General features: G+C 36.2%; 1 protein-coding gene across 1 annotated transcript in view; it reads right to left on the bottom strand.

Annotated features, from left to right (window-relative positions):
• The window catches only part of fam49bb (family with sequence similarity 49 member Bb), a 19,894-nt gene extending 4,438 nt beyond the window's left edge, over positions 1-15,456 (bottom strand). Inside the window, exons 1-5 of the mRNA XM_073830728.1 lie at positions 15,379-15,456; positions 12,926-13,047; positions 12,103-12,208; positions 7,362-7,501; positions 2,548-2,625 (exon numbers count right to left, since the gene is read on the bottom strand). Of these exons, the coding sequence (XP_073686829.1) occupies positions 2,548-2,625; positions 7,362-7,501; positions 12,103-12,208; positions 12,926-13,047; positions 15,379-15,451 (519 nt within the window). The 5' untranslated portion in view covers positions 15,452-15,456. The remainder of the gene's footprint in view (positions 1-2,547; positions 2,626-7,361; positions 7,502-12,102; positions 12,209-12,925; positions 13,048-15,378) is intronic.
• Positions 15,457-17,143: the final 1,687 nt, after the last annotated feature.

Here is a 17,143-nt window from a genome sequence, read left to right as displayed (position 1 = left end):
GTCCTTCTCAAAAAATTAGCATATTGTGATAAAGTTCATTAGTTTCTGTAATGTACTGATAAACATTAGACTTTCATATATTTTAGATTCATTACACACAACTGAAGTAGTTCAAGCCTTTTATTGTTTTAATATTGATGATTTTGGCATACAGCTCATGAAAACCCAAAATTCCTATCTCAAAAAAATTAGCATATTTCATCCGACCAATAAAAGAAAAGTGTTTTTAATACAAAAAAGTCAACCTTCAAATAATTATGTTCAGTTATGCACTCAATACTTGGTCGGGAATCCTTTTGCAGAAATGACTGCTTCAATGCGGCGTGGCATGGAGGCAATCAGCCCGTGGCACTGCTGAGGTGTTATGGAGGCCCAGGATGCTTCGATAGCGGCCTTAAGCTCATCCAGAGTGTTGGGTCTTGCGTCTCTCAACTTTCTCTTCACAATATCCCACAGATTCTCTATGGGGTTCAGGTCAGGAGAGTTGGCAGGCCAATTGAGCACAGTAAACCATTTACCAGTGGTTTTGGCACTGTGAGCAGGTGCCAGGTCGTGCTGAAAAATGAAATCTTCATCTCCATAAAGCTTTTCAGCAGATGGAAGCATGAAGTGCTCCAAAATCTCCTGATAGCTAGCTGCATTTACCCTGCCCTTGATAAAACACAGTGGACCAACACCAGCAGCTGACATGGCACCCCAGACCATCACTGACTGTGGGTACTTGACACTGGACTTCAGGCATTTTGGCATTTCCCTCTCCCCAGTCTTCCTCCAAACTCTGGCACCTTGATTTCCGAATGACATGCAAAATTTGCTTTCATCCGAGAAAAGTACTTTGGACCACTGTGTTTTATCAAGGGCAGGGTCAATGCAGCTAGCTATCAGGAGATTTTGGAGCACTTCATGCTTCCATCTGCTGAAAAGCTTTATGGGGATGAAGATTTCATTTTTCAGCATGACCTGGCACCTGCTCACAGTGCCAAAACCACTGGTAAATGGTTTACTGACCATGGCATTACTGTGCTCAATTGGCCTGCCAACTCTCCTGACCTGAACCCCATAGAGAATCTGTGGGATATTGTGAAGAGAAAGTTGAGAGACGCAAGACCCAACACTCTGGATGAGCTTAAGGCCGCTATCGAAGCATCCTGGGCCTCCATAACACCTCAGCAGTGCCACAGGCTGATTGCCTCCATGCCACGCCGCATTGAAGCAGTCATTTCTGCAAAAGGATTCCCGACCAAGTATTGAGTGCATAACTGAACATAATTATTTGAAGGTTGACTTTTTTTGTATTAAAAACACTTTTCTTTTATTGGTCGGATGAAATATGCTAATTTTTTGATATAGGAATTTTGGGTTTTCATGAGCTGTATGCCAAAATCATCAATATTAAAACAATAAAAGGCTATAACTACTTTCAAATGTGTGTAATGAATCTAAAATATATGAAAGTCTAATGTTAATCAGTACATTACAGAAAATAATGAACTTTATCACAATATGCTAATTTTCTGAGAAGGACCTGTACTGTATGTGTGAGTCTTTATATATACATAATATATGTATGTGCACTGTGTATATTTATTATGTACACAAAAACTTTTATTTTGGATGCGATTAATCACTGCCCAGCACTAGTTCTTTTGCTAAATATGTGATATATAATTAAAAATCTTTTCAGTGAAACAAAATCTGTCTTAATTTACTTACTGTATTCTACTGAATAAGAAGGATTATTTGAAAACACATTTCAAACCAGCAAAAACATCAGCTTCAAAATGAGGACAGCCAGACAATAACAAATTTGTTTTTATTTAATAAGAAAGCGGTTTCATCTTACAGTAAACTGCATACACCTGCATATTCTGGGGTGTCAAGTCTAAAAATACATTCATACATTAAACAATAGTCTAAACTATTAGTGCAGATGTGGAGAGAGCGCTAACTGGAGTGATTCATTTAGCTCTCTTATAGTAGTAGGGCCCTGAGGAGCCATGGTGGGGCTACTAAATAGCTACTGGGAGAATATGAGGGGAAAACCAGCGCCACTTCACTAAACAAGGTACGGAGACTGCACGGTGTCCCCCAGGGCTATGTATGTGGCCCACTCTCAGATCAGATATTTAGTCCTAGGAGGGTAGGACATCTCTGGGGAGGACAGGCACAAAAGCTGACCACAGATCAGGTGCCACACTATATTGGTGCACCTCAATGCACTTCAGTGAGCATCTCCGAACTCACTCACTCTCCCAGTGGGAGACCATTTTCTGTTTGGGTCCTCAACAGTTCCCTGAGGGCTGGTATGTGCAAGTGGCTGAGTGCTTTAATATGCGAGTGAGGAGTGTGTTAGTTATGTGAAAGGGGTTTAGATAAAATCGAAAGCTGCTTGTCAAAGGCGTAATTTCACTTTAAAAGTTCAAAAAACAGGTGAAATTTAAGTGAGAACAGACGTGTAGTAACACAGAAAGGTGCATAGAAATGGGGGGAGGTTGAGAAAGTCATAGCAATAGAGAGGTGGCAGTTTCTATTCTTGAGAAAACTCACAGGAACGTTATTGATCCTCATGCGGCTCAGGGTCCTCCTGTAATAACTGAAGTCATTCTGAATGGCAGGATTTGTCATCTGCAAAAGAATGAAAACCAAATGTCTTTAGTCAGTTTATCTACACAACCATTCAAAAGTTTGGGGTCAGTAATACTTTCTATTTTTTTAAGATGTTAATGCTTTTCTTCAGCAAGGAAACATTAAAATAATCAAAATTGACAGTAATTTATTTATTATTACAAAAGATTCTATTTTAAATAAATGTTGTTCTCTTAAACCTTCTATCAAAGAATACTAAAAGAAAAAAATCATTACGCTGCACATTTTCAACATTGATGATAATAAAAAAATTCTTTTTTTCGTTTCTTGAGCACCTAAATACCATATTAGGATGATTTCTGAAGGATCGTGTGACAGTGAAGACTGCGGTAATAGGTACAGTCTTTTATTAAATCTTTTCCATCTCTCCTTCACAATCCTAGCTTGTTGTAGGTGACTGCCAGACCATTGCTGTGCAGTTTTTCAAGAAGTTCACTTCAAAAAACATTTTTACAGATAATTTACTCACCTCCTTGTTATCCAAGATGTTCATGTCTTTCTTTCTTCAGTCATAATTTCTATGTTTTTTTAAGGAAAATATTTCAGGATTTCTCTCCATATAGTGGACTTCTATGGTGCCCACAAGTTTGACCTTCCGAAATGCAGTTTAAATATAGCTTCAATGGGCTCTAAATGATCCCAGGTGAGGAATAAGGGTCTTATCTAGCGAAACAATAAGTTTAAAAAAAAAAAAAAAAAAAAAAAAAAAAAAAAAGCAAATTTACGTACTTTTTAACCTCAAATGCTCATCTTGTCTAACTCTGGTCGAAAAAACTCCTGTGTCATTTTCTCTTCCAACTTCTAATTCGTCCTACATCGCTGCAGACGTATCAACCAAGTGTTTACAAAGTGGACGTGCAAAGAAGAAACACCCTTTACAAAAGAGGTGAAACAGCGATGTAGGACGATTTTGAAGATGGAGGAGAAAATGAGATGGGAGTTTTTCAACCTACCCTAACTCTTGAACCAGAATACACAGAGTACACACAGTGCTAGACAAGACGAGCATTTGAGGTCAAAAAGTAATAAATTGTAAGTTTTGTTAGAAAATAACAGACCCTTCTTCCTTGGCTGGGATCCCTTTGAAGCTACATTTAAACTGCATTTTAGAAGTTCAAACTCACGGACACCATAGAAGTCCATTATATGGAGAGAAATCTTAAAATTTTTTCCTCAAAAAACTAAATTTTTTTATGACTGAAGAAAGAAAGTCATGATCATCTTGGATGACAAGGGAGTGAGTAAATTACCTGTGAATTTTGTTCTGGAAATGAACTTCTCCTTTAATATGTTCATATTGTTTTTTAGCTGAAAAGTTGCTAGGGCACTGCCATGTTACCTACTAGCCACCAAGTATCTTTCAGACCTCTAAATGTGGTTCAATTTAAGTCTATATGATTATCATCATCTGTTTTATCGTCTGCCAGGAGGAAGTCTGATCCCTTAGAAAAGTAAGTGCACATCTTTCAAACGTACATAATGAAGTTTAATAATGAAGTTATGTCTTTTTAAACAATCCATAAAGTATGAACAATAGTAGCAGTGATGCTTGCCTTAACAAGAACTATTAATAAAATTAAATTGTGTATGCGAAGGTAAATCTCCAGGTAATTGCTGATGTGACAAGACTGAAGTAGGCAAATAGAGTCTGGTAGCCTGGAAGTCAAAGAACACTTACAGGATTAGCTAAAGCTTTACATAAATGACTACCAGTTCCTTTAGGTAATCAGAGCAATCTTTATCTGCCAGGACTGAGACTGTCTGGGATGTATAGATCCCCTATAGAAGTATTGTTTAAGCCTAAAGCGCACCGCAAAAGATTTGTAGCTTCTGACAGATGGATGAAGAGTCGTGAAGAGTGATGAAGAGTACTTTAATGAAGAGTCGTGTTCAATTTAGGGTTCAGTGACAAATTCTGAGACAAATGAGGGGGTGCACATCAAGATGACAGCGGAGACGGGTTAGAGGACAAAGGTCAGGGAGAAGAATGAACTCTCTAGGATTTGCAAGAGCAGAGGTCAACTATAATTATCCCAAATGCTCAGTGAATTTTGAACAGAGATAGTAATTATAAACCATATTAGAATCATATTTGACACATCAGGTTTTTATGGCTCATCAAGTATGGAGTTCTCTTGAAGAGGAAAAATACATCAGTTTGAGCAAATATTAAGCAAAAATATGCAATTTGCTGAAGTTGCTGATATTTATATAGTATGGCCAAAAAATAAGATAAATGTCTGAAAGCTTGTAATATAGATCTTTACAAAAGTACAGCATACTACTTACATTAAACACATATGCTGTCACTCTATTTCCCAATAATAGGTCTTACAAAAGTGCTATACAAATACCATTGATGATGTAAAAATTAGCTGTACAAAACAAAATGTACAAATAAGCATTTTTTTTCTAAACAATGGATATTCAAGTAAAACTAAGCTGCCTCAGTCTAATGTTCATCTTTGAATTTTACTAACAATATAAGTTGTTCTTATGTTTCATTACACTTTTTACAGCTTGGCCTGAAGGTTGACATTTTTAGAATAGTAGGCTTTATAGGATTAATGATGGCTACAACTCAAATCAAAACAATGTCCTCAAATGCAGAAACAAAACTAATGCAGTGCTGGTATTCAGTCGATTTACTGTCAGTCCAGACAGCCTATCCTATCCCTGCAGCGTACGGCATTACGGCATTGGCGGGCTGAAGTAGGTCACTGCACCAAGCTGAGAGGAGGGCATGGTTGGATGGAGGTTGGCATGCCACCTTACACCCCCCTACCTTCTCGCATTAGCAACCCCAACTGGGGGGGGGGGGGGGGGGCTCTTTAATTGGGACATCCCAGCTCCGTGCCGCAGGGCGTCGGCGTGTATGTGAATGTTTGCATTAGAAAGAACAGGACAGAAAGGAGCTACTGTTGGTGTGAGACGAATAAGAAAATGGCTAGACGAAACATTACAGTATTTGATTTCTGTGGACACATAACCCGAGACAAATGAGGTGGCTGACTGTTCAGTCATTTAGGGTTGTTTGAGTGTCTGAGGTTCTGACATGGTCAGATGAGTGTGTAAAAGCACACTATAGGTCAGCATGCTGCTGTCTTGACATATACACTTTTAAGTGTCTGTTCTGCATTATTAATTTGGTGTAAAAGAAACAGCAGGTGTTTAAGCCGAGAATAAAAGAATGAGGAGAGTGACCGATCAAATGCTAATTTTTTTGTGATCTTAAATGTCGAGTAAGGTTTGGCAAGCACCTGGGGCAGTGAAAACTGACTGGTGCAATTGGAAAGTAATTATTTTCTCATTAGCTGGTTTCTAATCACAATTAGCATGTCATTAGGGAGAAGTGGAAGCTTGTTAAGGCATCACATCCTGGTCAGTCTCATCAATCGCATGGTAATGTGTAACAGCAGGCTGCATGTTAAAATTCTGCTGACTTAAATGGTGAGCTCATTTTTTTTCAAAAGTTTTTGGACAATAAGATTTTTTCTGTTCACCAAGCCTGCATTTATTTGATCCAAAATACAGCAAAAGCAGTAATATTGTGATTTTTTTTTTTTTATTATTTAAAATAACTGTTTTCTATTTGAATATATTTTAAAATGTTATTTTTGTTAAAATGTTATAATGTTAACATTTATTTCTGTGATCTAAGCAAATGTTCAGCATCATTACTCCAGTCTTCAGTGTCACATGATCCTTCAAAAATCATTCTAATATCTTTTTTTTTTTTTTTTAGAAATTATAGAAATTTATACTTTTATTTAGCAAGTGTGCTTTAAATTGATCAGAAGTGATGACATGATGACATTTATAATGTTGCAAAAGATTTCTATTTCAGATTCATACTGTTCTTCTGAACTTTCTATTCATCAAAGAACCCCGAAAAAAATCTACTCAGCTGTTTTTACCATTATAATAATAATAATGTTTTTTTTTAAGGAGCAAATCAGAATATTAGAATGATTTCAGAAGGAGGATCATGTGACTGGAATAATGATGCTAAAACTTCAGCTTTGAAATCACAGAAATAAATTACATTTTAAAACATATTCAAATACAAAACAGTTATTTTAAATAGTAAAAATATTTCAAAAATCGTACAGTTTTTGCTGTTCTTTTTGGATTAAATAAATGCAGGTTTGGTGAGCAGAAGAGACTTCTTTAAAAAGCATTAAAAATCTTACTGTCCAAAAGTAGTGCATATAATGCCAATATTATAATACCAAATACTACTATGATGTATACATATTTTTTCATGTTTCTTTATTTTAGTGATTTTTTATTTATTATTATGGTAATGAAATTCAGAGGGCTAAAAAGTTCTGAACAATCTTTGTAATACATACTAAAAATGTTAATGATTCAACAACAAGGCTTAATGGCTTAATTTACTTTAAACAGTAATATAATTTTTATTTCTATAAGACTTATAAGACTCAAACATGTTCTTGACAGGTTTCAATTTCAAACTCAGCTCAGCTCATAGTATCAGTACACATCCAATGCTAAGTAAACATTTAAATAAACAAGAATTTTAAATGCAAATTGATTCAACGGCTGACTCACTGAAAATAAACAGGATAAACCTGTATCATGTATAATGGACATTTATGCAAAGATTGCAACCAAACAAAAAAAATAAAACATCATCACCACATAAACAAAGCAATTTTTATTGAGGTATAATATTAAGTTATGGCCCTCACCTTGAGCTCATCAAAGCGCAGTGTGAAGTGCAGGATCTCAGCGAACTGTTTGGCGAGGGCTTGCTCTCTCTCCAGATGCTGTGTGGGGTCATCGTATGTCTCACTAGTAAGTGCTCTCAATAGACTATGCAGCGCTGCTTCTGTAGAGTAACACAAAGGTCAGTTAGGGTCAATTAGGTTCTTATTGAGTGCAACAGATTGTATAACAATTATAGTTTTTACCAGTTATACACAACCACCAACTGATTATATTAGCATTAATAATAACAATAATATCAATTATGCATTAACTCATTAATAGATGTTTGTTTTTAACTAAATGTTGTATAAAACAGCCCGCATAAAAACATATATGGGTAACATAAGTTAACTACTTTAGTTAACATGAATTAAGAATGATCAATACTTCTACAGCATTTATTAATCTTATAATCTTAGTTAATGTTAGTTGTGCTTGTTAACATTAACGTTAATGCACTGTGAATTAACATGAACTAACAATGAATGACTGTAATGACTGTATTTTCATTAACTGACATTAACAAAGATCAATAAATACTGTAATAAAGTACTGTTTGTTCATTCATGTCATGTTAATTAATGATATATATGGTTGTATATTGTTTGTTTTAAACAACTGATTCATACTGCCCACACACCAGCACTAAGAATCAGTCCTTCCATCAAACAGCATAAAACATCTGGTATCCTACATGCCCTAATTAATTTAATGCATAATCTCAAACTATTTTCTCAGTCACACAAACATATTCCAGGCGACACAAAAGGAACACTCTTACATAAAGCCTAATCTGAAGTTTCTCAATGTTCTTTACTAACACACGGTGATGTCTTAAGCCTCAGTAGACAGTTCGATGACTTGAGAGTCTGTTCTTAACCCACAATTCTCATTCTCTCCATTGCTCTATTGAGGCAATACAGTACGCAGCAGCATGTTAGAGTAATTATATTACATAAGAGTCAGCTCAGCAGCCATAAACGGTTGAGGTACAGTATGATCTCAGTCTGGCCGCATCAACCCAATTTTTAATCCTGATCTCAATTACAAGTCTTAAAATATACATATAAACAAAACCAAACAGAGTAGCCTTTGAAGCGATTCATGTTTTGCTGTTGCTAGTATTACGAAATTGTAGAGAAACTCCTACTGCATGTTGAAAGAAAGCAATGGAAAGAAAAAAAAGCGATGGTTGGGTAATGCGGCTTTAGATCCATATATCAACAACCGTTGATGAACTGAATTAAGTCGGAATTAAGTCTGCTCTGAGAGTTCAGACAATTTGGTGGTTTTTCAGCTTTATTTTTATTGGCCCATTTGGAAATTGCAGTAATCAATCCCGTCTGAAGGTAAACAGAGGGTAGCTTTGTTTGTTAACTTTTATTCCCATATGGACCTAAGAAACTAAGAGTCTTTTACATAGTCAAGCTAGTATAGTCACACAGCCTGCTTTCCACATCGGAGTACAAGAGAGACGGAGGGAATTTTCAGGCTGGTGACTCAAGCTGCAGCAGTATGTAGAGTAAATTGAGCAGATTTGCCATACGGTAATGACCTCCATCTGCTTTAGTCAGCTTGGCAGGGCAGAGGAGCTGATTAAAAATGGCCATGGATGCACACTGTTCTCCTCCCAGTCAAAACAGAGCTTGAGACGAGGAGCTTTTAAGGGCGCATGCTGAGAATGGAGTGTGAGGCGAGGACGGCAGATCAGAGGAAAGCAGGGCAGGGCGAGGGAGTGTACATCACATCTCATCACATAACAAGAAAGCAAGCGAGAGGAACAGAGTAGGTAATGATAAAACAACAAATATACACCAAGGAATAACAACAGTTTTGAGATAAACCAGTAAAACAAAACTAAAGAATAAATAAAGCTTATAACAAAAACTTTATTTTATACATATGCCAGATAATAAGCAATGACCACATATATTAATAAATTATAAATGTATAATAAAACAAGTAAGTATTAAATATAAATTATTTATGGACTTAATTTTTTAATATGATTTAAAAAATGATTTCACTGTGAATCGATCACGAATCCTGACAACCTGCTCTGCAAGTCTGTCCTTGTCTGGAGACTCGGACAGACTTGTCTAAACACAGCAGTGTGCTTCTTTCATGCTGTTAATACAATTATAACACCACTGACACCCAAAGGCTTAAACTTTGACTTAATATGCACAGATAGATTCTTCGTCAGACAAAAACACTACATGCCAAGCAATCAGTGTAGTTAAGTGAAGCATGTCAGGCATGAGAGCTTGCGCCAAAAAGCCGGTTTAGTGTTTTGGAGCGGAAAGCGCGGGAAAGCAAGATGACCCAGTTCGACGGGTTACATAACATATGGCAGACGCCTGGCAAGGGCCTGCACTCAATGACTACAAGTTCAGAAGCCATTACATGGATTTAAAGTGCATGGTTTCAATTGCTTCAAGGCAAGACCACCAGAAACCTTGGTCTTATTGAGTTGCTAACATTGCTGTGTTTTGATGGGCAAAACAGCTAATGCTAAGAAAGCCATATATGATCTGAAGTATTAGACATTATGGACATTTTTCTCTATGCATATCAGTAAGATGTTTGTAGCATTTATGGCATCCGTCAGCTAGTGTGTTATCCCAGCCATTGTATTTTGTTGCCGAGAACATGAGAGGACCAGCTGTGGTACTTCCCAGGGGCTGCTCAGGTGTTAGTGTTTGCACACAATGTGTTAGTGTGCATTTAATTTTTAAGATCTTTACAGTTTAAAAAAATTGACTGAAACAGATACTGCCAATGGCTGTTTAGCACATTTAAAGAGACCGTTCACCTAAAAATTCAGAAACTGCATGTAGACTGCACGATTAATTGTAACATAACCAAAATCAAAATATGAAATTAGAATTATTAAACCGACTCAGTTTGCATCTCAGGACTTACTCTTAAGGTGTGTTCACATTTGTCATGTTTGGTTAGATTAAAACAAACTCTGGTGCGATAACTCTGTTAGTGCGGTTCATTTGAGTAAGTGTGAACGCTGCCATCTGAACCCTGGTGCGCACTTAGTCCGCTAAAAAGATGGTTCTCTGTCTGCTTCCAAATTAACTCTGATGCGGTTCGAATGAAATATAAACGCAACATGGACCAGATACTTCTAAACAAAACAAAAACAGAAAGTAGTGACAATTTTTGATTTATTTTTGATTTCACAAAGGGAACAAGCGGTGTATCCAAAACAAAATGAACAGATTGCAAACGTGGATCAAAGAGAAGGTAAAGTGTCTTTTATGAGCTCTTTGTGAGTTTGCAGGTGGTGAAAATAAATCATATATACGCAACGAGCACGCTTAGTCCAGCAGACAGCATTAGGTGTATTCGAATTAAAGTGGAACGGGGCAGACCAATCAGTGAATGGGTACACTGATATCATACACATGCAGCACCGCTTTAAGTCAAACACACCTTTTCATTTTGTTTGGAGAGTTCGGTGAGTTCCGTAATATTATTTCATAATATTACTTATTATTTATAAAATATTACTTAATTAATTTTTGATCAAATAAATATAACATTGATGAGAATAAGAAAAAAAAAAATTGCCAACCAACCACAAACTAAACATCACATTTTATTTTGTTGTAAATGTAACCTTAAAAAAATTAAGTAAATGAAAGTACAATTTCTTTAGTATTAAGATTTAATTAATTTACATATTAATATTTAATTTATTTATAAATACATATTTAAAATGTATTTAATATTAAAGATTTTGTATTAAAACATAGAACAAATATTGTGTGATTATTTCTTAAAAAATGAAGTTAATAATGAAAATGAAAATAATAATTTCTAGTAGTAGTATTAGTAGTAGTATTACGTACATTTTACTGAACAATAGTAACTTAAATATATTTCTGGCACAATGTCTTCAGGTTAAAGCAAACGTTTGATGGGTTGCCTTGAATACCTTTAAATTTGCATAAATGTCCGTGTGAATATTATATGATACAAGTTATATGTTATATGATACAAGGTTTACGGAAATGAGTAGTTCTGTGAGTTCAGTCACAAACTATATGTCATTCAGCCCAATCAATCAGGTTGTGAACGTATCACGTATCATACAGAACGTACGCCTTTAGTTTTGGTATCTTTAGGTTCGCTGTCAAAAATGGCAGTGCGAATGCTTCCTTTTTGGTCCTGACCAAATAAGCAAAACAAATCGAACTACAAGTGTGAACACACCCTTAGTTTCAGTTTCTTATAATGCATTTGGGAACACAACACGCGTCAACCATCTTCACAAACTTGCTATAAAAAGCACAAAAATCAGATATTGACAACAAAAGAGGAGCTTTGAGTCTTCCTGTAGTTTCCTGCCAAAATAGAAGTCTGATGGTTTTTGAAACATTTGAAAATAAGAAAATGAAGACAGCTATATATTACTATTATAAAATTATTTAATATTTAGTCACATTGAAAAATAAGATATTTTGGCCAAATTGTCTAGCCCTACAAACATTTTTTCACATTTTAAATCGCAATCACAATTTTTAAATTGCAATTCGATTTTTTCCCCCCAAACTGTGCAGCCCCACCTCCACAGAGGAAAAAAAGGTTTTATTTTTTGAGATTCTGCCCACATTCAATTTCATAATATGGAAAAGAGCAGATTTTTCTTTCCATAGAAAAATTATACAGGTTTTGAATGACACCAAGGCGAGTAAATGAATGTACCTAATCTCTGTGAAAATTCATAGAACTTCTTTAGTTTGCCTACTAGTGGCACCACAGCAGCCCACGCCTGGTCTTGTAATACCTCGTCATTAGGGTTCTGGATTGCCTGAAAAAACAAACACAGCGTCTTAATAATACAACATCTGGCAAGTTATAAACAATGTTCCCACAAGTCTAAATAGAACATATTATTTTATGACCGTATGAGGTTGTGTTAGAATTCTGTATGTGAGATGAGGTTTTTAAATGATGTGCTCATAAGGGTGGCAATTTGAGGATGTAAATGATGTCAAATCCAAGCACACAAGAGGTTTGAAGGTTTTTTCATTATGTATTTCCATTATGACTCTGGGCAGAACATCTAGTGAATGTTTTCTCTCTCTACCTCAGTGTGCTTTTGAATTTCCAAATACATGAGGCTCATTAAAATAATTACTGAGTGTGCTGACATAAAAAAAGGAATGCACTGCGCTCTTTTGAGCGAATTAGAAAAAAGAAATAAAAGAAACATTCACTTTCATTCTGCAGAAGACGCCAGTCCATGGCAACTGTATCTGTATAGCAACAGTATCCGTGGCAACAAGAGTATCAATCACACTGACACTCACTCATACCGAGGCGTGATTGAGCAGAGCAGAGAATTTCAAATCACACCAACATGCTGTGAGACGTTTTAAAGCCACCGATATTATTCCTTCAACTCAATTTTGTGTGAATTTACGTACGTACTGTAAGGAGACTATTTTGCATGAATAACTTCATATGTGCATATGTACAAGCCAAACATCAGCAGATCTCCGTTATCTTGAGAGTGCTCCTGTACCTCTCGTATCTCTTGGCCAGCGCCTTTATATGCCTGTAGTTCGTCAAGTATTCCCAGTGCATCCTTCAGGACCACATCCACTTCTTCCCACGTTTCCCGCTCAGCTTCTGTTGGCTGAGCATCTGGAGGCAGAGAGAGAGAGAGAAAAAAAGAATAAATAGAGTGGATTTCGAGGTCTTTAATCAAAAGGTCTTTCAAGGTCACATTTAGTCAGTGATTGACACATCAAAAGCCCCAAATCAGCATATTATAATGATTTCTGAAGAAACATGTGACAGTGTGAAAATTTAGCTATGTCTTGAAAATATATTACATATAAAATAATAATAAATCAGAAAACAGTTATTTTAATTTTTATATTATTTCACAATATTACTTTTTATTTATACAATAATACTAAATGATCTTTTGATCAAATAAATAGAGCCTTAACGAGAACAAGACTTTTTTTTAAAAAACACTTACCAACCACAAACAAAACATCACTTCTATTTTATTTTGTTTTTAAATGTAACCTTACTAACATTGCAGTAAAATTCATATTTATGGATAACTGCTGCAGCAATTAAATGTGTGTTAAATATTACTTTGTGTATTTAAAAAAATATATGTATTTCAATTTGTAAAAACATTACATTTTTAATATATAGAAAAAAAATTACCACGCAATATAATAGTGCATAATATAAACTACAAACTTAGATTGTTGAAGTGACCACTGTAAGTAGACTAAGTAGATTAAGTAAATGAAAGTACTATTTCTTTACTATCGAATAAATATTTAATTTATTTAAATATTATTAATTTATTATTATTAATATTTAATTTATAAATAAATATTTAAAATGTATTTACTATTTACTAAAGATTTACTATTAAAATTAAAACATGGAATACATATTTTATGATTATTTCTTAAAAAATAATAGTTGTAAAAATTTCTAGTAGTAGTATCAGTAGTAGTATTATGTACATTTTACCGAACAATAGTAACGTTAATATATTTCTGGCACAATGTCTTCAAGTTAAACCGAACTTTTGACGGGTTGGTGTGAATACCTTTAAATTTGAATACCTTTAAATTCCTGTGTGTTTGATAAGATGCAAGGTTTACTCAAATAAAACGGTAAAATGCTCAGGAAGTGACTCTCAGAGCAGTTTTGGAGATATATTTATGTCCTCATTTAGTGAGACGACAGGCGCTAAAATCACCATAAGAATCATGCACGCTTCAGTAGCATGTAGTAAACGAAACCGTGCATTTATGTCATTCATTCACAAAAAGACACACAGATCATGTAGGATTCATATATAAATAGTCTATTTGCGGCTAAATATTTACAGTTACTAGTCCAGACTTTGACAAATTCCCGTGACATTCCACGTTAAACAGTAAATTCCATTTTTATGACTGGATTCTGTGATTTCGTCTGCCTTTTCGCGTCACGGAAATCATAGGGCCCTAACTATGGTTTGGACTTGGAACTTTGGATATACACAGTCCAAACTTGACATCAATATCAGCTGAATGTTGTGCAATGCAGACTTCTGTTAAACATCTTCATTTGTGTTCCAAAACAAACTGGTTTGGATTGACACAAGAGTGAGCAATTGATGACAGAATTAAAACTCTGAGGGGAATTACTTGCTTGGGACCTTAAAGAGCATTTGAGTCAAAACTACACAGCTGAGCCCATTTCACATATTTAAATGGCAAAGCGTGGAATTTTAAATGGTGGAAACTTTAGGCCCACATCTAAGGAGAAACCTCAATGAGACATTTGCAGCAGTTAACTACAGCTGGGTTAAAATGCAATTTAAGAAATTGAGGGCCACCTCCTTTCTCACCAAGCATTTTGATGCCACACATTAAGAATGCAAAGATCTCTCAGCTTTTTCATCTTTGTATGTTTTCGTATTGATACAGTAGGTCCAGTTCCAGTGCTACATCTCTTGTAATCTCTCTCACTCCTGTCTTCTTTATTAGTGTTACATAACCCATGAGCAGACACTATAGGAATTTTTCTTATATGCGTCGGACTGATGAGGCATGAATGAGTCAAGGGTTCTGAGGTGACTCCATATCACCCCCTGTCTTTCTTCAAATGAACAGCTATGTGACTAAAAATGGAGACAAACATGGTAGGATGGAAACGTTCTGTGGGCAAGCGTAATAAAAGCCAGGAAACTCTTATTTTCCACTGTCTTCTTTTCTTTGGTTCATTCACCTTCCTTCACTTTGGAGGGAGTTTTTGGGTTCAAACAAATGAGATGGTAGCAGATTGTGTGTGGCTCATGAACTAGCCTCCAGGGTAAAGGAGTTTAAGATAGTATCAAGACCCAAAAGGGAACTGGCATTTTTGACCGGGTAATAACCTTTGAGGGAAGAAAGGAGGACTTTTTACAGTTAATAAATCAAAGAGAGTCGATATGAAGGCGGAGAAATATCTCACTTTCAAAATCGAGGAAGAAGTTGGGCTCTTGTTCAAGATCTGTGCATGTCAAAACTTTAAGGAGGTTCCCCATGACAACGTACCTAAAAGGGAAAAAGAAAGACAGCGTTAAGTGACATATTTTGAACAGAAATCATGATTATGCTGGTCAGTTCCAGGTGGGACAACACTTAAGAGCCCTACTTTGATTCCATCATGGCACTAATCTCCCCTATTATCAGTCAAGAAACCATCGCCGTTCTAACCACCAGTCGACGCTCCTTCCCTTTACCCCACAGCTTCCACTCTCCAGACGCAGTGGTTTTCCTGTGCAGGGCCTTGGGTCGACCAGATGTCACTACTGTAACCCCCCTCCCTCAGCACACACACAGAGTTACGGGAATCCCTGTGCTTTGGTGGCCAGTGCCAACCGTGCATGTCATGCCTACTGCACACGTTCAGTTCCCTATTGAGGGGCCCCAAGCTTTCAAAGTCAAGATTTAGGAAGTAGACTAGTGTTTTTAGATGTAAAAATAGCCCTGTAAAAACCATTCATTCTCTTGGGATAACTGAGACTACTGGGTTTAACATTTTGCATTTGCAAAACGTAAACAACAGTAGACATGAGTAAAGTACAGAAGCAAGGTGAATAGAGGGGTCATTTAAAAAAAACAGGACTTTATTTGTTCTTTTAAAATAAGTTATGCGCTATGCACTCCATTCCACAAATTTACAGTAAACAGTTCTTTAAAAAAATGTTTTTGTAATGATGCCATAACCATGAGCTCATTAACATATGACCACCCATTTAGTATTCAACAGTTTGGACTGCTCTGATGAAAAATAGTATGACCAACACTGCCTCGGCCTGTTATTCACAATCAAAGAAGAAAATGAAAAGACGGAACAACAGAAAATTATTTGAGACAACCTCAACAACAAACGCCTGTGTTTTTGAGTGGTTGTGTATAAAACATGTACAGTCATGGCCAAAAGTTTTGAGAATGACACAAATATTAGTTTTCACAAAGTTTGCTGCTAAACTGCTTTTAGATCTTTGTTTCAGTTGTTTCTGTGATGTACTGAAATATAATTACAAGCACTTCATACATTTCAAAGGCTTTTATCGACAATTACATGACATTTATGCAAAGAGTCAGAATTTGCAGTGTTGGCCCGTCTTTTTCAGGACCTCTGCAATTCGACTGGGCATGCTCTCAATCAACTTATGGGCCAAATCCTGACTGATAGCAACCCATTCTTTCATAATCACTTCTTGGAGTTTGTCAGAATTAGTGGGTTTTTGTTTGTCCACCCGCCTCTTGAGGATTGACCACAAGTTCTCAATGGGATTAAGATCTGGGGAGTTTCCAGGCCATGGACCCAAAATGTCAACGTTTTGGTCCCCAAGCCACTTAGTTATCACTTTTGCCTTATGGCACGGTGCTCCATCGTGCTGGAAAATGCATTGTTCTTCACCAAACTGTTGTTGGATTGTTGGAAGAAGTTGCTGTTGGAGGGTGTTTTGGTACAATTCTTTATTCATGGCTGTGTTTTTGGGCAAAATTGTGAGTGAGCCCACTCCCTTGGATGAGAAGCAACCCCACACATGAATGGTCTCAGGATGCTTTACTGTTGGCATGACACAGGACTGATGGTAGCGCTCACCTTTTCTTCTCCGGACAAGCCTTTTTCCAGATGCCCCAAACAATCGGAAAGAGGCTTCATCGGAGAATGTGACTTTGCCCCAGTCCTCAGCAGTCCATTCGCCATACTTTTTGCAGAA

Source organism: Garra rufa, chromosome 24 (genome assembly GCF_049309525.1).
Source record: "Garra rufa chromosome 24, GarRuf1.0, whole genome shotgun sequence".
Lineage (NCBI taxonomy): Eukaryota > Metazoa > Chordata > Actinopteri > Cypriniformes > Cyprinidae > Garra > Garra rufa.
The sequence above is the reverse complement of the archived record's forward strand: the minus strand, read 5'-3'. Positions and strand labels throughout refer to the sequence as shown.